This window comes from Trachinotus anak, unplaced genomic scaffold (assembly GCF_046630095.1).
Source record: "Trachinotus anak isolate AG129_WGS33_773 ecotype Australia unplaced genomic scaffold, CSIRO_AGI_Tana_v1 ptg000023l, whole genome shotgun sequence".
Lineage (NCBI taxonomy): Eukaryota > Metazoa > Chordata > Actinopteri > Carangiformes > Carangidae > Trachinotus > Trachinotus anak.
Window position 1 is genome coordinate 4,695,229 of NW_027273874.1, and position 21,012 is coordinate 4,716,240.

The 21,012-nt window shown below is 39.8% G+C and overlaps 3 protein-coding genes across 4 annotated transcripts; all 3 read left to right on the forward strand.

Annotated features, from left to right (window-relative positions):
* Positions 1–147: 147 nt before the first annotated feature.
* On the forward strand, positions 148–2,683 carry LOC139606632 (GTPase IMAP family member 7-like). Its single transcript, XM_071458894.1, has 2 exons — positions 148–154; positions 1,068–2,683. Exons 1-2 carry the CDS (start codon positions 148–150, stop codon positions 2,123–2,125), a joined length of 1,065 nt encoding a protein of 354 aa, XP_071314995.1. The 3' UTR covers positions 2,126–2,683.
* A 1,109-nt stretch (positions 2,684–3,792) lies between these two features.
* Positions 3,793–11,445, forward strand: LOC139606633 (GTPase IMAP family member 8-like). Its single transcript, XM_071458895.1, has 3 exons — positions 3,793–6,884; positions 8,095–8,249; positions 10,133–11,445. Exons 1-3 carry the CDS (start codon positions 5,476–5,478, stop codon positions 10,930–10,932), a joined length of 2,364 nt encoding a protein of 787 aa, XP_071314996.1. The 5' UTR covers positions 3,793–5,475; the 3' UTR covers positions 10,933–11,445.
* Positions 11,446–15,178: 3,733 nt separating this feature from the next.
* LOC139607108 (GTPase IMAP family member 7-like) lies at positions 15,179–20,315 on the forward strand. Of its 2 annotated transcripts, none has more exons than XM_071459742.1 (2): positions 15,179–15,467; positions 18,018–20,315. In XM_071459742.1, exons 1-2 carry the CDS (start codon positions 15,461–15,463, stop codon positions 18,872–18,874), a joined length of 864 nt encoding a protein of 287 aa, XP_071315843.1. In that variant the 5' UTR covers positions 15,179–15,460; the 3' UTR covers positions 18,875–20,315. The 2 variants fall into 2 exon arrangements, with proteins under 2 accessions (XP_071315843.1, XP_071315844.1); XM_071459743.1 differs by lacking the exon at positions 18,018–20,315 and adding an exon at positions 16,470–17,740 and having other exon boundaries at positions 15,335–15,467.
* The last annotated feature ends 697 nt before the right edge of the window (positions 20,316–21,012 follow it).

The window sequence follows — 21,012 nt, forward strand, 5'->3', positions numbered from 1 at the left end:
CGTGTGGTCGTGGGTTTGTGGCTCTTCCGGTCACTCTGTAGTTGAAGAAGTGAAACACACACCGATAATGAAAGGAGGACAAAATCTTTAAGAAAGACAATCTCACAGGCTGTTGTGTCACTCTGCACTCTCATCCTTTTTGACAACATGAGCGGTAAGTTCATTTCTTTAACGATTCTGAACCATGGACGTATTATTTTAATCAATGGTTTTGAGTCTTAATGTATTTAAAACACTTGAGATGCTGCCATAAGTTTATGTACTTACCTGTGAACAATGTTGCTCCTAAACCTCACAGCAGTTTACAAAATCCCCCTCAGAGTTTTGTTCAGTCAATCACATTTGACTGATGAAGAATGATCAGTTTTGTTAGATTAGATCAGGAGCTTTGGACGTCCTCGCTCTTGTTTAAGCAATGTACTTTTTGAAGTTAGAAAACATAAAACACAATCATATAGTATTTTGCAAGATTCTTAAAAAGTCTCTTGTAAAATGTATCATTGGCATCTAGAAAGCACCAGCAAACCTGTCTCTTCATTTATTTATGAGGCCTTGCTGTCTAAGTTGGTGAGATATTTATTGTCAAGATTATGGACAGCTATCGACAAGAAGCTCCAACCAAAATAGATCAAAGTTTACAGAATCAAAGTTTACAAGAACAGTTTTCTTTCCTGTTCTTGACTTGTCTTTGTGTCTGAGTTTGAAGTGAAGCAGATGTTTTGTCTGTGTGAAATATTCTGTTACTGACACTTTTACACTTCTGAGAGTGTCTCTCAGTTGTTGCCCTTTTTTACCTATATTGTCTGGTTAAACCAAGCAAAACTTTATTTCACAAGGCACAAAATAAAAAACCAAGTCAAAGTCAATAATTTTACGTTGCATCAATCACAAGCTTTGGCAAACTAACTTAAAGGTACTGTCCCTCTTTATAGTCATGTCTGACTTCTGACTAATATAGTATATTTCTATAACTGACACATTATTCACAGTGTAATCTGAGCAGTAAAACACAAAAGCAGGCAAAAGAAATATTATATAATAATGTATATATCATGATTCTTTTCTAGATTCAGACCTGAGGATCGTCCTACTGGGAAAAACTGGAGCTGGGAAAAGCAGCCTGTGCAACACAATATTTGGAAAAAAACTGTTCAAGAAAAACCACGGTGCAAACACTGACAGAAGAAAATGTCAGAAAGAAACCAGATCTGTTGATGGAAAAAAAATCACTTTAATCGACACTCCTGGTTTGTTTGACACGAACAGGTCTGAGGAGGAGCTGAAGTCTGAGATAGTGAAGTGTATCACAGAGTGCTCTCCTGGGCCTCATGCTTTTCTCATTCTGCTTAAAGTGGAGAAGTTCACAGACCAAGAGCAGGAAGTCATCGACAAAATATGTGAATATTTCACTGAAGAAGCTTTCAAATATGCTGTAGTTGTCTTCACTCATGGAGACCAGCTCCCTAAAGGAATGAAGATTGATGAGTTTGTCAGTCAGAATGAGAAACTGAGAGAGCTGGTGGAGAAGTGCGGTGGTCGATGTCACATCTTTGATAATAAATACAGGAAGAACAAGCTCCAGGTGACAGAGCTGCTCAACACAATAAAAGTGATGGTGAACAAAGGAGGCTACTACACCAATGAGATGCTACAAGAAATGGAGGGAAAAAAACATAAAGAGGAGGAGAGCATCAGAAACTCATCACCAGACATGTCACAGGAAGAAATCAGAGAGAAGGAAAAGAGAAATGTCTCAAATCTTCTCAAGAAAATAGTCGGTGTTACCATAGGAGCACTGTTGGGAGCTTTGCTTAGTGTGCCAGTGATGATTGTATTAGTTGTTAAAGCCATCAAAAAAAGACCAATAAGAGCATTAGTAACAATAGAAGCACTGGCAGCAGCAGGACAAGCTGCAGCAGCAGGAGTTGGATCAGCTGTATGTACAGGATTTGCTGTAGCAGCAGGAGCAGGAGGAGGAGGTTATATAGGATATAATGCAGTTGATGAAGAAGGCTCAGTAAAGGAGGCAGCAAAGAACGCAGCTAAGGCTGTTATTGACGAAGCTAAAAACATGATAAATAAAAAAAAGCAAAAACAAAGTGAGGAGAAGTCGCCTCTTCTTTAACACAGTTGAAACAAATGGGCTGTATTTTAGCTTTTATTAAGGCTACACCACTGAAAAAACAACTCAGCAGAGGCTGCAGACTGTACAGGACATGTAGAAGTTTAACACCTACTAAAGGGGCTTCAGTCACATATGTATGTAGGATTAACAATGAGCTGAGGTGGAGAAACAAATGCAAGTAGTTTAATAGGCTGCTCAATGTGACAACATCCTGCTGCAGTTATTCATTTGACTTCATTAGGATTCTTCCAAGGGTTATTGATATGTCTGAATATCTGACACTGATTGGTGCTATTTGAACCTATACATCCTACTAAAGAAAAAAAAAACCCTTAGCTTTACAGTTTCTGAAATGTTTGTAATTTTTTTTTCCTAAAGTGCCTTTATATTTTAATGCAAAAAAAATGTTTTTTTACCTAACTGTGCTTTCCTTCTTTTTGCCAGAAATATGAGATTGATGTTATAGTAATGCATTAAATTCTTCTTTTCATGATTCTTATAATTGTTGTTATTTTATTATAAAACCTCTGAATTATTGATTTTTCTTCTTATTCAAAAATAAAAGTGCTTGTAGTTAAGACGTCTTTCATCTGTGTCTTTCCGCATAAAACCATGAGCTAAATTACACAATGCAACCTTTAGGCATGTAAAGTGTAAAAATTACTGAGACATTTCTCTACAGTCACCCTGACATTGGGAAATGACATTATTTCTTTGTAATGTGTAGTAAAGTTCATTGTATATAGACACCATTAAAATAACAAGTTGATGTTTCTCCCACAAAGTGAAACTCTCTGCCCTCTTCAGATACAGGACGGATCATATCTGCGTGTGATTGTGGTTACACTCTGAACTGTGGACTTCATGCATCATGCAATCACGTACAATGTACTTTTGTGGCTGCTTCTGTCACCCTGCTTCCGGGTTGCTTCCAATAAGTGAAACAAGCACCAGTAATGAGGAAACACCAACATGCTCATGCAGTCATTTCAGTCTGACGTTGTCTGTAATTGTTCCTTTATTGACACCGTGGACAGTGAGTTCATTTAATTCACTTATTATATCAGTCAGGAATGAACACGTGTAGTTGTAACATGCTACTATTGACTTAATCCAAGCAGCTGTTTGTTTTATATATAGTAATTCTGCATTCAACAGTCATTCTGCATGTGGGCCAGACTTGGGCCGTAGAACCAGACATATATTGGGCCAGAGGAAATACAAGGATGTGAAGTGGCCCAATTATGTGCTGAATGTATTTGTGCCAGGACTTTAAACAATGAAAAGACAGATACTTCTATTTAAAGAATTGCTTTATGGAATCTATACCATCTCCCTGTATGTTCCAAAGTCCATTACAGTAAAGATTATGAATGCTTTTATTGTTCCCTCTCTCAATGAAAAAAGTGATATAGCAACATTACAACCAAGTAAATTTTATGTAAGCTCATATAAGCTGTATCTATGTATTTAATTATTTAATCAAAAAATTATAAATGAACAATGAAAACTTAACTAATTTAACTTAACTCATTGGGCTGGATAGAGGTTGATTGGATTTTCAGGACTTTTCCAGGATTTAAAAAAAAACCTTTCTTTTTATCATAAAATCATGAAGTTTCTGTAAAAGCTGTTTATTCTGTGCAACGGCAATGGCAGTTCAACAGACATCCCAACTAATATTGACAGAAATAAATAACATCATAATATTACATTGTCCTCCAGATGCCTGGTGATGCATGACTGATTGAATTTCCATAAGGTAATTTCCATAAAACTTCCTTCATTGCTCCAGACCGCTCTGACATAATAAAGAACTGCAACCCAACCACACTGACTCAGACAAAAAAAGCTTACTTTTCATGTATGGGTAAAATTAAGCATCTGAGTAATCATCGTTATTTTGTTGTCACCTCTTTTTAAATTATGTTTAATGTTTGAGGCATTGTCTTTTTTTTTTTTTTTTTTTTTTTTTTTTTACTGTAATTAACAAATTCTACCGACCATAGTTTTTTCATGAACTCTGAAAAATGAAAGTGAATAGAGTGAGTTGATGAGGAATTGAGTGTAACATAATGTCAGGCTTCTTATCTGGGTTTTTAATAATCCAAGTCAATGTTTATACATTTTATTGCATCTGACCAGATAAGCTAGATACTGTATGAGAGACGGTGTCTTGTGTAACAAGTTCGTCTGACAGCAAAGACATTTTGGTTTTACATGTGTATGTTTGCACCTCGATCAGAGCACCTGTGCTTCGCTGTATTTTTCTTTTTTTCCTTTTTGACAACATGGGTGGTGAGTTAAGACTGAAGACTTTTTCTACTATTCTCTCATTCATTGCTGTTTATCTCCATGCTCCTCGCAGTTACTTATCCACACTGAGCATTATTCATCAGCTCAAATAATACATTGTTAAGTGAAACTAAATGTTATCTTGGTTCAAATACACTTATTTTACTTGCATTAAAACATACAGATATTGAAATTTTCAATTGTCAGTCAATAAAGAAAATGAAAGTAATTAAGAAGCAGCTGCTGAACTTTTCTTTTCCACAGCATTAATCCTCTGAGGCGTTAGTTTCTGTTGTTTGTGACTTCCTGTTATTTAGTCACTGTGTAATGTTAGGTGACCCTCTCATGTGATCTGATATGCATCTCAATACATGGTCTATGATCAATCCACATCAATACAGCATAGATACATTACAAAGCAAATCATTCATAGTTAAGTAGCCGTTTCAGTACAATTCAACTAAGCTATGATTTAACGTTGAGCCACCTGAACACCCCTTAAGAAAGGAAATGACTTTTAAAGCTTTTATAACTTATTTCCGTTTAACACTGTGTTTCTCAATGGTCTTTCTGAAAAGGTCAAACACACTTTTAAGGTGTACATATACAGTAATATACATGATGAAATACTGTATATGTTTACACTCAGGTGGCAGTTTATTAGGTACACTTAATAAACTCTAATACAACAGTTCTGCAATAAGTCCTCCTCCATGATGGTTAATGTTTAGTTTTGGTTGAAACAGTGTTAAAGAGGTGTTAATTTAACTGTATGGTCATTTTGGAGGATGTATTCTGTGGTGCCGTTGAACTGTATTCTACTATGCTGAAAAGTGCTCCTATTATTTTGTCAAATGAATGAGGGCAGGCTGAATAACTGAGACACCACTTTATTGTTTGGCCAAAGTCTACCATCAGTCTTGCCTGAGATTACAAAGTATGTCTGGGTGTGTATGCACTGTGCAACACTTTGTTCTCGCTGTGACGACAAAAGTCAATAAGCAGAAAACTCACTGAACATAGGAGACAAGCGACAAGAAGAAACAGGAACCTAAATGTACAGAAATAAAGTTAATCTGAACTGTTATTCTTTTCTAGTGCCACCAACCAGGAGGATTATCCTCCTTGGGAAAAGTGGAGTGGGGAAAAGCAGCCTTGGCAACACCATATTTGGAGAGACTGTGTTCAAGATAAACCAGCTGCTCGTCTCACAAAAAAGTGTTTGTCAAGCAGAGGCAAAACTTGTCAAGGGAAGAAACATAACTTTGATTGACACGCCAGGATTCTTTGACATGGGCACATCAGAGGAGGACATGAAGCCTGAAATCCTTCAGTGCATCGTGGAGAGCGCTCCCGGGCCTCACGCGTTTGTCATCGTGCTTAAAGTGGAGAAAGTCACAGGTGACGAGAAGGATGCCATCTCAAAAATGTGCCAGTACTTCTCAGAGGAGGCCTTACGACACGCTGTGATTCTCTTCACTCATGGTGACCAGCTGCCTGAAGGAATGAAGATTCAAGAGTTTGTCAGTCAGAGCGAAGGCCTGATTGATCTGGTTAAAAAGTGCGGCGGCCGTTGCCACGTCATTGATAACAAGTACTGGAACAGAGAAGCACAGGATGGATACAGGAACAACCAGTTCCAGGTGGAAGAGCTACTCAAAACTATTGAGAAGATAGTAACAGACAACAAAGGTGGTTTCTACACAAACGAGTTACTACAAGCAGTAGAGACAGAAATCCTTGAAGAGGAAGAACAAATTAGACAGGAAGGAAACGGATGTCAGAAAGAAACCAGGGAGAAAACTAAAACTGCTGTGTATAAGAAGAATATTTCCAAGTTCGCACATCTCGCAGGTAAAGGGCTGATGGTGGGAGCTTTGCTTGGATCAGAGGCTGCTGTTTTAATCAGTGTCATAAAAGGTGTGAACGCAATTAGAGAAGCAGAGAAAAAAGAGAGTCCAGGGACAGAAGAAGAAACATCTGCAGGAGCAGCTGAGGGAAAAGGTGCAGCAGAAGAACAAGCACCAGTAACCCCAGGTAGAAGAATACTGGGTGCAGTGGCAAAGGGAGCAGAAGTGGCAAAAACAGCATCCGGTTACCTCTCATTAGTGAAAGTACTTTCAGGGAAAGATGCAGGGGCAGAAGGAACTGCAGAGGAGGAGGCAGCAGCACAACAAGGCGAAACGCTGGCACCAGCGCTGGGAGCAGCGGGAGCGATGGAGCAAGTGGCAGTGGAAACGGCACAGGAAGTGTCGGCAGCAGGAGAAACACTCACAGAAGCGGCGGCAGCCTTTGCGGTGGAGGAAGTTGTGGATGGAGCGGTGGCGGCTGCGGCAGCAGAGGGAGTGGCAGGAGTGGCAGCAGAGGGAGTGGCAGCGGCGGTGGAGGGGCTTGCAGAAGGAGGTGACACAATGGCGACAGTAATAGCAGCAGCAGAGGCAGCAGCAGAGGTCTGCTGCGTGCAGTGAATGAAGCGACTGCTGGCAGACACATGACGCTGACCTGCTGATGAGGCCTCACATCAGAAGCGGCTTTTATATGTTGTTGTAGAGCAAATGACCAAACGCAATATGTGTCCAGACTGCGACCATAAGAGAATCAGCAACATGTGACAATTTCATTACTTAAAGACTGATTACACGGAATTAACTGTCTCCTTGTTTTACTTATTACATCTCTATTGTGTCAACTTTTAATTAACCACCTAATTCATTGTGTTATGTTTCTATAAATGAATCAGTCTCTGAGCATGTCTTCAGTGATCAGGCAGTACACATTTAGCATGACAAACAGGTTTCTAGTGATATCATAGGAAAAAAAATGTTAATAAATATTCATCATATCTGACTGACAAATGTTAACATTACTAAATATATGATCAAATCGTGGACAATATATTATCTTTTATGGCCTCAACATGAATATGGAAATGTAGTTTTAAGTGTTGAATTAAGAGGGCGAGTTTTTTTAATCTCCTCACTGTGCTTATTCCTGTGATCCATGTTTGGTTCCGTGGGATTAATAAAGGACATGATTACTCACATATTTCCTGGTCTTTTTTTTTATGTTGCTCTATCAAACCACAAGATGCAAACTGTGCTTGTGTACAGCGCAGCATATTTAAATGACAGGATGCTCGGAGCACTGGTGCAATGACCACTTCCACAGCAGCTATAGGGTAACTTACCATGACTCACCACTCAGCACAGCAGACGCAGAGAGAGAGGCGCTTCTGGCGGGGCTTGCACTGCCACTCTCCTTTGTGGAAAATGGTTGAGGTTTGAGTTGTTGCTCAAAGGTCGCTGACTCCGGTGTCAAAGTCACTGGTTGACAACACTGGAAAGGGAAAGCTGTGTACCAGGCCAGGCAGTAGGGGCATCCAGCTGGGGTGTGGTGGTCCAACTGCTATAAATCCGCTTTATAGGCTGAGGTAACACCGCCCACCTAATTAACATATTGACAATACAGAAATAAATACATGTGGAAATGCATAAATACATAGAACACAGAAATAAATAAATAAATAAACGTTGAAATACAGAAATAAATACATGAATAAATAAATAAATAAATACAATTTTTTCATTGCCAATTTTATTTTGCATTTTTAAAAAACATGTCATCATTTATTTCCTCATTTGTTTATTTATTTATACTTACGTACTTGCTTCACTTTTGGTCCTCCCCCGGTACACTCGTGGTGATGGGAGGCTGAGCAGCCGAGTCGAACTGAAACTGAAAGGGCCGAGCAGGAGTGAGTCAGCGGCGGAGGAGAACCGCACCCAGAGACGGTCACCAAGCGTCGATCTCTTCCAGCGCATCATGGATGGTGAGTGACATTTACTGGTTTTTAAGTCATTCTGTTGCAACAATAATGGTAAAGGGGGGAAAAAAACGTAATTACATGACAGTGCAAAAGTGTTGAGAGGGCGGCAGCAGACGGCTGCCTCCGTCGGAGTCGCACTCAGGGTCCTCAGCCTGGATGCGGCCTCTCTCCCTCTGCGGGTTCCTGGTCAAACTGCGCTGCAGAATGAGAACGACACCTTTTCCCACCACAGTTAGTTACAAGCGGGTTTTTTAACAGGTGCAACTGATACCTGGCCATGTTGATCACACTCTCTGTTGTTCATTTGCATATGCATATATAGAGAGTGTTTAATTGCTTATTAAATTATTATATTCTTATCCATCTTTAATAGTGTATTTTCTATCCCTATTATATTACCCTATTGTATTTGTATTCATCTATTATATTTCTATCCATCCATAGTCTCTTAAAGGAGGCTTCATTATTTGGGCGTTGTCCTGCAGGTCCTTCTCTCTGTGGCTGAACTTTCTTCTAAAAGCAAAGCCTTTGAAATGTGAAACTAATGATCGTATTAAACCGTATAACAATATCCAGCCATGGTTACTCAATCATACACACAAGCAGACAACAAAATGCTGTTAACTAGGCTAGCATTAGCTTCAGTCACATAAATTACTATAGTAAATAATTTCAATCCTGAACTTAAACACCGTGTGCTAAATAATGTTTATCATCATGATATGTTGTACATCTCTCTCACACGCACAAATCATGCACTGAGCTGTGATTTTCCTCCACCATAGCTCTTCTTCTCTTTTGTCTTTTTAATTTTTTTTGCGGGTTCTCTTTTCTAAAGAACTTTGACCCAAAATGGTATGTGATGTAAAGGTCCCCCACTGGCGGATGTGTGGGTATGGGGGTGTAACTGGAGGCTCACACCATGCCCCCTGGTCTACAGGCCACACACTTTACTGGGGTTTTGTCTTTACACCATGTGATGACATCACTCCTTGCTGTTGTTTGTCCTTCAGTCTGAACAGAAAGGCAAACTCCACTGGCAGTGGAAAAGGGGTCAATTGGCTTTTATTAGCAGGTTTACCTGTGTTTAAAAAAAGTCCTGCTTATACCCACATATTTTGCTGGAAAAATGGTATTCCATTGCTGCCAGTAGTCCAATGTTAGTGGGTCTTAAGAGGGTTTTTTTTGACCAGTGGAAAAAGGGGCTTGAGAATCAGAAACAAACTGTGTTTAAAATCGTCACAATCAAGGATCTAGTTCAGTCTGCTTACAACTGATGATGGTTATATTCAGCTTTCACGTCTTTAAGGAAGAAACAAATTCAGACATGACAACACTTAGTCTCATCAGAATATCCCAGTTGTGCCTGTTTGTATGCTTCTTGCCAAGTCCAGACCCTTGTCAGTCCTCGACTGATTGACCCTGGCTCTCAACTGCCTGGTCATTAAGCACAAATTTTTGCCGAGAAGATAAGGCCAGTAAAATATGTGCGGAGGGTTCGCTCGACTAGCTAACCACTCCATGCAGACATCATTCTCCTCATGTAAAGTCTGAGTCCCTTCCTTTTTCTTCTCCGTATGCAGCTCCAGTTTTGATTTAATTTGACATTCATGCTGTAGTTGTAGTTGAGTAAAAAAGATTTTTTCAACTAAATCTCCAAATCTTCTCCCTCCATAACTTGCTAATGTTGTTAAAGGTGAGCCAGTAAAGCAAAGAAGTTACTGCTATTCCCCTTATTGTTTTTTTTACACTCTGTAATATTTCCTGCACATCACAGTTAATAGGTAAGACATTTTTGACCACATGGCATTCAAAAAAACAAAAAAAAAAAACAAAACAAAAAAAACAAGAAAGAGACAGTACTGATAGTGATTATCTTCCCCTAGTGTCAAATGCATGGAGGATCGTCCTGCTTGGGAAAAGTGGAGCTGGGAGGAGCAGCCTGGCTAACACCATATTTGGAAAGGATTTATTCAAAGTCAAAAATCCTTTTGACTCAGCAGCAAGTGTTTGTGAAGCCAAGTCTGGATCTGTCAATGGAAGAAGCATCACTTTGATGGACACTCCTGGTATCATGGATCCAGACAGGTCTGAGGAGGAGCTGAAGCCTGATATACTTGGGTGCATCACCGAGTGCGCTCCTGGGCCTCATGCTTTTCTCATTGTTCTTAAAGTAGAGAAGTTCACAGAGCACGAGAAGGATGTCATTGAGAAAATATGTCAGTATTTCTCAGAGGAAGCTTTGAAATATGCTGCAGTCGTCTTCACACATGGTGACCAGCTCCCTGAAGGAATGAAGATTGAGGAGTTTGTCAGTGAGAACGAGGATCTGAGAGATCTGATGGAGAAGTGCAGCGGTCGGTGTCACGTTGTTGATAATAAATACTGGAAGAACAACCAGCGGGATGAGTACAGGAGCAACCAGCTCCACGTAGCAGAGCTACTTTATACGGTAGAGAAGATGATGAAGGAGAACGAAGGAGGCTGCTACACCGCTAAGATGCTGAGGGAATGGCAGGCACAACAAGAGCAGCGCATGATCCCATCATCAGCATCTTTACTCAGCATCTTCAAGTATTTGAAGAAATGTGCAAGAAGGAGACCAGTCAGAGCTGTCGTTGGTGTGGCTGTGGCCTTAAGTGTGTTGTTCATCTCAAAAATGATGAAAACCCAGCAGCAGCAGTAGAGGGAGCAGAAACACACACTTTCCTGTAGAATAATTGAGATTTTAAAGGATATCCACGTTAATGAGGATAAAGCTGGAAAATAAAATCTTGGTGAATCTGATTTGGTGTATCTGTCTCAAACACGTTGCAAGCTAAATTCCTTATGACTATCTAAAAACGACAGAATGGAAATGTATGTCATATGTCAGTATACATTTGATGCAGATCCAGATGCGGCTGCAGATCCAGTTTTTTTTAAAGCATGTCTTGACACAGTGAGATGGGGTTTCAGACAATGTAATGTTAAGCTTAGGTCTAGTCTGGAGTTTCTCATTTTGAAACATTTTTAGACGCAGGTATTCACTTTGTCTGAGCTGCTTACGTATTGTCTGAAAAACAAGATTTCACTGAATGTTTCAGTGCAATAGTTTAGCAAATCACCATTTTCTGTGCAGTCAGCCGCAGCTCCTGTATTATATATTCTGCTACTTGTAGTTTGATACAAGCAAATAAATGAGCCTGTTGAGACCCAAGCAGAGTGTCCAGTTATGTTTATGGAAATATTTAGCTCCTCTCTGTCATGATGATTTTGCTGTTTGCAGAGCACCATTGACCATAGACTGAAATTGGGGGACGAAGAAGCCAATAAACCATTTTTATTTTTTTATTTTATTTTATTTTTTTTTTTGCTGTTTACTTTAGGAAACAAACTCTTAGACAACAACTTTGATGACTGAAATATTGAAATTGAAAGGTCAGTGACTGGATTTCCCATGCTTAGTACAAATTTTCTGCAATGACTGCTGAAAGATTTATTACGAAGTAATTATACAACAAATCAACAAATTTCTCATGAGGTAAGTTTTTCAAGTGATTTTTTTTTAGATAGAATCTTTTCTCAATATATAACTATTTTTGCTTTCCTTTACTCCATCGTCGTACAGTCTTTATCAAAACATCTTCATTCAGTACATTCGGCAACTTGTCAAATCATGTCTTGAAAGCATCCAGGAAATGAGAAGGCCTAACAACAAAACATGTCTGGGTCATAATAACCTGCAGCACAAAAGACCTATGGGCTTGTTTTTTGCTGGAGGACAGTCTCGTCTTCGTCAGCTCAGCTGTTCATTAATGTTTTCCATCTCCATTCACACATGACCTATCCTGCCAGGTCAAGAAATCTTTTATCTAATGTAAATTACTGTACAATGCTGTCCTTCACCTTTTTTGTTCCCAGCTATTTTATTTTTATTATTTATTTATTTTTATTTTTGACCAATAAGGACCGCTGTTGTTACATTGCGTTCATGTTTGTCTTCTAATACATGTATGAATTTTTTCACAGTCTTATTGATGGAAGTGTTTCTCTTTCAGAGTCAAACACAAGGAGAATTGTCATCTTGGGAAAAACTGGAGCTGGGAAGAGCAGCCTGGCCAACACCATATTTGGAGAGAAACAGTTTGAGACCAATTTTACTCTCAACTCGGAGACAAGAGAATGTCAGGCACAAACCAGATCTGTCAATGGAAGAAGAATCAACTTGATCGACACTCCTGGTTTCTTTGACACAGACAGATCGGAGGAGGACATGAAGGCTGCGATACTGAGGTGCATCACCGAGTGCGCTCCTGGGCCTCATGCTTTTCTCATCGTGCTGAAAGTGGAGAAGTTCACAGAGCATGAGAAAGCTGTGATTGAGAAAATACGCCACTATTTTTCTGATGAAGCTTTAAAATATGCTGTAGTTGTCTTCACTCATGGTGACCAGCTCCCTGAGGGAATGAAGATTGAGGAGTTTGTCAACCAGAATAAGGCAATGAAAGACCTAGTGAAGAAGTGTGGGAATCGGTGCCACGTCTTTGATAATAGATACTGGAAGGAAAACCTGAACGATAAATACAGGAGCAACCAGTTCCAGGTGGAGGAGCTACTTAAAACAATAGACAAGATGATCCTGGCAAACAAAGGAAGCTGCTACACCAATGAGATGCTGCAAGCAGTGCAGGAAGAAATAACACGTGCGGAGGAGGAGATTAGAAAGTCATCAGGAAACATGTCGGAGGAAGCGATCAGAAAGCGGGCTAAACACAGTGCATTTGAGAAGTTTTGGATCAGAGCAGCAGGTGTTACAACAGGTGCATTAATAGGAGCTCTTTGTGGTGTAGCAGTGATGGTTGGGGCAGTTTATGCAGTTTTAAAGATGTCTGCAGAAGCAGAATTTAAACAAGCTATAAATCTTACACTAGGAGCACTGGTAAGAGCAGAAGCAGCAGCAGGACCAGCAGCAGTAGCAGTAGAAGCAGGAACAGGAGGAGCAGCAGCAGGAGAAGCAGCAGCAGGAGAAGCAGCAGTAGGAGAAGCAGCAGTAGGAGAAGCAGCAGTAGGAGAAGCAGCAGGAGCAACAGTAGTGGGAGAAACAGCAGGAACAGTAGCAGTAGAAGCAGCAGGAACAGTAGCAGTAGAAGCAGCAGGAACAGTAGCAGTAGAAGCAGCAGCAGCAGGAACAGTAGCAGTAGAAGCAGCAGTAGAAGCAGCAGCAGCAGGAACAGTAGCAGTAGAAGCAGCAGCAGCAGGAACAGTAGCAGTAGAAGCAGCAGGAGCAACAGTAGTGGGAGGAGCAGCAGGAACAGGAGGGATAGCTCTAGGGGTAATTACAGTGGGGGTTGCTGAAATAGGAGCGGTGGCTGGTGGCATTAGAGGATACAGAGCAGCCGAGGAGGCAGACACACCATGGGAAGCAGCAAAGATGGCAGCAGGGGCTGTCAAAGATGACGCCAAGTCTTTCTATAATTATATGTTTGGGGCTTCATGAGAGATCATTACATCCATAGTCAGGACAGGATGGAAAGCCAAAATACATTGCACATTTTGGTGTGATTATGTTAATTCGTAAATATGTACTATGTACTAAAAAAAAAAAAAAAAAAAAAAAGAACAAAAGAGAAGCAAACCACAGAGTGTCACAGTTTGAGTTTGATGTGCTGTCTAGTGCATGAACTGTTGACAACCCAAAAAGTTCTGACATCTTCAGTGAAAGTTTATAACGTCATTCAATAATCTGAATCGTTGTAATGGAACTACCGTTCAAACTGTTGCTTGCATGTCTCTGTGTTCAAAACATTAGTCACTGTTGTGAAAGATAATCAGAGAAAGCTTTGTTTGTGTTGCTGAGCAGATATAATGTAAACTGTGACTTGGAACAAAAAGATGAATGAATTAACTACCAGTATTAATTAATGCTATTTAATTAGAAAAGAATGATAGTAATCAACTTGGGCTCATGAGGTTTTTGCAAAAATAAATGTAGTTTCTTGTGGATTATTACCACTGATGTGAAATTAATAAACTGGCATAGATGTGTAAGATGGGACTCGTGCGTGTACTTCATCAGTGGGTGGGATGGGGGTCTTTAGTGACATTTGAGCTTGAATTACATCTTTCAATGACTGCTTGGAAAAAATGTGGTTTTTTATGATACATCATGATGGTGAAAAACCATTTTATACCAGAGGAGGCTAAAGATATTCACCAAATGTTACTGTAGAGTGAAAACGAAAAGTGTTAAGCCATGGGCCATCACTGAGGACACAATCTGTATCCTTCAGTAAAATCTCCAGGAATGATGTTGCTCTGCATCAGTTTGGATCCTATCTTGGGATATTAATGTCTACGCCACTTGGTTTTATATAATTATTAAAGGGTATGATTGCTCACATCTTTTTTTTTGTCTTTTTTTAAATAAAACCTGCTGGCAATGATGTTACTCTATTAAATCACAGGATGTAAATTGTTCTTGTGCATAGTGCAGTATATTTAAATCACAGGATGCACTGAGACAATGATCACATGCAGTGTAGTATAACTTACCATTCATCTCCTGAAAAGCACATTTTTGCTTATATGATAGTATCACTGGTGTCTCCTCCGAAATCACAAATAATACATCAAATGGAAGCATTTACAGTGAGTGTGCAAGCTGTGAAATATTTTGAGTTTTGTGTCTTAAAGTGAAGACGTTGGAGCTCTTCAGTCAAAGACAATGCACAGTAACAGACAATGCTCTTAACAGAAGAGACATTTACTTTGTAATACCTGTAAATACTCTTGTGAATAATCTCTGACTTTATTGTGTTTCCTCTGTTTCTGAATCCAGAATGATTAAGGTGTGTGCTCTGTCTGCAGTTTCACTTCACTTGAGCTTTTCATGGCTCATTTCACAGAATACCGTGTGGTGCTCTCTTATCAGCAGGGGGGGGCGCTGAGATGTTCCGGGTTGATCCTGCAGCGAGTGTAAACATGTCTCCCAGGCTCCAATAAAGTAGCCATCGTTAGATTCTCTCTTTTTCGTCTAAAACATATCCACACAATATTTTCTGAGACCCAACAGCTGACATGTGGCCTGTAAAAACAAACCCCGTCTCCCCTGGTGATTGGAAGGTCACCGGAAAGCCCCTTCCACCGAAACCGAAAGTGTTCCAGGCCAAACAGGAGGGAGGCAGCAGGAGAGGACGCACACTTCACACCGCCTGCATTTCTCTTCTCACAGCATGGACGGTGAGTAACTTATTCTCTGACAACACTGAACTTAAGTCGGAGGTGTGCACCGTAGGATAGACGAAAACACGTAACTACATTACAGTGTAGAACTGTTCAGACAGCTGCAGCGGACTTTTCCCGACCTCTCTCTGGCCTCTCTCTCTCTCCCTCCGCATGGTTAAATAGTGCTGCAGAATGAGAATGATCAGAAACAAACAGCTTTAAAAAAAGAAATAAATAAAATCATCATAATCAAAGCTCTAGTTCAGTCTACTAAATAACCGATTAAGTTGCTGAATTGTCACTCATAATTACTTTTACACTACTTTGTTTAAATAGATAATAAAAGACTTAACTAGCAGTCTGTGGTGCTCACTTTCTGTGTGTAAACTCATAAACAGTCACAATAAAACTACTACTTAAGTGGACCGATTAGATGAATATAACCACATCAGTAAAACAGTAAAACCACAGATACAGAAAGGGGAAGGCCATTCTTCTGTGTTCATGGGGGTGAACTGGTCAATAACCATGACTTAAGGTCGTCAACAGCAACTGAGCCAATGGATACTTATGTTCAAATGTACAAGTGTGTCCTGTCCCCGTGCGTTGCTCGGACAAGTTGTTATCCTTTGAGACAGGAGGAAGAGCTCTTTGCTGATGTGCTCTATCACCTGGCTGCTCCATGCAGTCATAATCTTCCTCATTCAAAGTCAGAGTCTCTGTTTTGGCTCTGGCTGTGGCTCTGGGCTGATTTAACAAATTCCTGCTGTAGTGGTAATTTAGGATTTTTTTTTTTTTTTTTAATAAAAACTCCAAATCTCCTCCCTCCTCCCTACACCTGCTAATGTTGTTAAAGGCAAAGAAGTTACTTATGGTTTTTTTTTACACTCTGTTATATTTCCTGCACATCACAGTTAATAGGTAAGACATTTTTACAGACCCTGCATAAAAAAAAAAACAAAAAAAAAACACAAAAACAAGAAAGAGACAGTACTGATAGTGATTATCTTCCCCTAGTGCCAAATGCATGGAGGATCGTCCTGCTTGGGAAAAGTGGAGCTGGGAGGAGCAGCCTGGCTAACACCATATTTGGAATGGATTTATTCAAAGTCAAAAATCCTTTTGACTCAGTAGCAAGTGTTTGTGAAGCCAAGTCTGGATCTGTCAATGGAAGAAGCATCACTTTGATGGACACTCCAGGTTTCATGGATCCAGACAGGTCTGAGGAGGAGCTGAAGCCTGATATACTTGGGTGCATCACCGAGTGCGCTCCTGGGCCTCATGCTTTTCTCATTGTTCTTAAAGTAGAGAAGTTCACAGAGCACGAGAAGGATGTCATTGAGAAAATATGTCAGTATTTCTCAGAGGAAGCTTTGAAATATGCTGCAGTCGTCTTCACACATGGTGACCAGCTCCCTGAAGGAATGAAGATTGAGGAGTTTGTCAGTGAGAACGAGGATCTGAGAGATCTGATGGAGAAGTGCAGCGGTCGGTGTCACGTTGTTGATAATAAATACTGGAAGAACAACCAGCGGGATGAGTACAGGAGCAACCAGCTCCACGTAGCAGAGCTACTTTATACGGTAGAGAAGATGATGAAGGAGAACGAAGGAGGCTGCTACACCGTGAAGATGCTGAGGGAATGGCAGGCACAACAAGAGCAGCGCATGAAACCATCATCAGCATCTTTACTCAGCATCTTCAAGTATTTGATGAAATGTGCAAGAAGGAGACCAGTCAGAGCTGTCGTTGGTGTGGCTGTGGCCTTAAGTGTGTTGTTCATCTCAAAAATGATGAAAACCAAAGCAGCAGCAGTAGAGGGAGCAGAAACACACACTTTCATGTAGAATAATTGAGATTTTAAAGGATATCCACGTTAATGAGGATAAAGCTGGAAAATAAAATCTTGGTGAATCTGATTTGATGTATCTGGTTTGTGCCGCATTACAGGTAAATTCCTTATAACTATCTAAAAACCAAACCAGATTTTTATGCGACAGAATGGAAATCCATGCCATATGTCAGTATACATTTGATGCAGATCCCGTTTTTTAAACTAGGTCTAGATCTAGTCTGCAGTTTCTCATCTTTAAACATATTTAGACGCAGGTATTCACTTTGTCAGAGCTGCTTACTTTGTTTGTATTGTGTGAAAAATGAGATTTCGCTGAATGTTTCAGTGCAGTAGTTTAGCAAATCGCCATTTTCTGTGCAGTCAGCCGCAACACCTGTATTATATATTCTGCTTTTACTTTGAAAAAGGAAATAAATGAGTCTGTTGAGACCAAGCTGAGTGTCCAGTTATGTTTACTGAAACATTTGGATCCTGCTCCATTTTGTTGTTTGCAGAGAACCATAAGCTGTTACATGTCACATGTTTCAGTTTGGGAAACAAGCATCGAAACCATAAGCTTGTTATTTTCCATGTGTAGGATGATTGCTGAAATATTGAAATCCTCTCCAAGTTAACAATTGGTTCTGGATTTCCCATGGTTGATACAAATGTTCTGCAGTGTCTGCATGATTTTTATTACAGTCTTATTGACGGAAGTGTTTCTCTTTCAGAGTCAAACACAAGGAGAATTGTCATCTTGGGAAAAACTGGAGCTGGGAAGAGCAGCCTGGCCAACACCATATTTGGAGAGAAACAGTTTGAGACCAATTTTACTCTCAACTCGGAGACAAGAGAATGTCAGGCACAAACCAGATCTGTCAATGGAAGAAGAATCAACTTGATCGACACTCCTGGTTTCTTTGACACAGACAGATCGGAGGAGGACATGAAGGCTGCGATACTGAGGTGCATCACCGAGTGCGCTCCTGGGCCTCATGCTTTTCTCATCGTGCTGAAAGTGGAGAAGTTCACAGAGCATGAGAAAGCTGTGATTGAGAAAATACGCCAATATTTTTCTGATGAAGCTTTAAAATATGCTGTATTTGTCTTCACTCATGGTGACCAGCTCCCTGAAGGAATTAAGATTGAGGAGTTTGTCAACCAGAATAAGGCAATGAAAGATCTAGTGAAGGAGTGTGGGAATCGGTGCCACGTCTTTGATAATAGATACTGGAAGGAAAACCTAAACGATAAATACAGGAGCAACCAGTTCCAGGTGGAGGAGCTACTTAAAACAATAGACAAGATGACCCTGGCAAATAAAGAAAGCTGCTACACCAATGAGATGCTGCAAGCAGTGCAGGAAGAAATAAGACGTGCGGAGGAGGAGATTAGAAAGTCATCAGGAAACATGTCGGAGGAAGAGATCAGAAAGCGGGCTAAACACAGTGTATTTGAGAAGTTTTGGATCAGAGCAGCAGTCATTACAGCAGGTGCATTACTGGGAGGTCTTTGTGGTGTAGCAGTGACGGTTGCAGTGGTTTATACAGTTTTAAAGATGTCTGCAGACAAAAAACAGTCAAAATAAGCAATGACACAAGGAGGAGCAGCAGGAGAAGCAGCAACAGGAGCAGTTGCAGTGGAGGAAGCAGTGGATGGAGTTGAGGGAGCAGCAGCTGTCACCGAGCTAATTACATTTTGACTAGTCAAAATGATAGCTGTAATTCAGTTTGAACTAGTCAAAGCTGAATTATAGATATCTGTGAAATATCTCCAATCTAAATTCATTTGAAGATATCTATAACTTCATAAAAGATACCTACAATTAAATTATGACTATCCAATCCAATAATTTCAGTTTGAGATATCTACAACACAATTTTGACCAGTTACAATTCAGTTCAAGATATCGATAACATTGTTTTCACTAGTTAAAACTTAATTTAAGATATCTAAAAACTACAATATAGATATCTTTAATTCAGAGGGATTGTTGATATCGTCAAGTGGAATTATGGAAAGAAAGTCATCAGGAAACATGTCGGAGGAAGAGATCAGAGAGCAGGCTAAACACAGTGCATTTGAGAAGTTTTGGATCAGAGCAGCAGGTGTTACAACAGGTGCATTAATAGGAGCTCTTTGTGGTGTAGCAGTTTTAAAGATATCTGCAGAAGCATAATTTAAAGAAGCTATAAATCTTACACTAGGAGCACTGGTAAGAGCAGAAACAGCAGCAAGAACAGCAGCAGCAGCAGTAGAAGCAGCAGGAGCAGCAGTAGTGGGAGGAGCAGCAGGAACACGAGGGATAGTCCTAGGGGTAACTACAGGGGTAGTAGCTGCAGTAGGAGCGGTGGCTGGTGGCATTAGAGGATACAGAGCAGCCGAGGAGGCAGACACACCATGGGAAGCAGCAAAGATGGCAGCAGGGGCTGTCAAAGATGACGCCAAGTCTTTCTATAATTATATGTTTGGGGCTTCATGAGAGATCATTACATCCATAGTCAGGACAGGATTGAAAGCCAAAATACATTGCACATTTTGGTGTGATTATGTTAATTCGTAAATATGTACTATGTACTATGTACTAAAAAAAAAAAAAGAACAAAAAAAAGCTAACCACAGAGTGTCACAGTTTGAGTTTGATGTGCTGTCTAGTGCATGAACTGTTGACAACCCAAAAAGTTCTGACATCTTCAGTGAAAGTTTATAACGTCATTCAATAATCTGAATCGTTGTAATGGAACTACCGTTCAAACTGTTGCTTGCATGTCTCTGTGTTCAAAACATTAGTCACTGTTGTGAAAGATAATCAGAGAAAGCTTTGTTTGTGTTGCTGAGCAGATATAATGTAAACTGTGACTTGGAACAAAAAGATGAATGAATTAACTACCAGTATTAATTAATGCTATTTAATTAGAAAAGAATGATAGTAATCAACTTGGGCTCATGAGGTTTTTGCAAAAATAAATGTAGTTTCTTGTGGATTATTACCACTGATGTGAAATTAATAAACTGGCATAGATGTGTAAGATGGGACTCGTGCGTGTACTTCATCAGTGGGTGGGATGGGGGTCTTTAGTGACATTTGAGCTTGAATTACATCTTTCAATGACTGCTTGGAAAAAATGTGTTTTTTTATGATACATCATGATGGTGAAAAACCATTTTATACCAGAGGAGGCTAAAGATATTCACCAAATGTTACTGTAGAGTGAAAACGAAAAGTGTTAAGCCATGGGCCATCACTGAGGACACAATCTGTATCCTTCAGTAAAATCTCCAGGAATGATGTTGCTCTGCATCAGTTTGGATCCAATCTTGGGATGTTAATATGTACGCCACTTGGTTTTATATAATTATTAAAGGATATGATTGCTCATAATTTTTTTTGTCTTTTTTTAAGTAAAACCTTTAACACCTGCATGATGTTACTCTATTAAATCACAGGATGTAAATTGTTCTTGTGCATAGTGCAGTATATTTAAATCACAGGATGCACTGAGACAATGATCACATGCAGTGTAGTATAACTTACCATTCATCTCCTGAAAAGCACATTTTTGCTTATATGATAGTATCACTGGTGTCTCCTCCGAAATCACAAATAATACATCAAATGGAAGCATATTGTGGCTGAATTGTAGCCCACAGCCTACTGCAGGGGTATTTCAATTTGTTTAATGTTTGAAACTGAATCCAGCTGTTTGCTTTTTTTTTTTTTTTTTT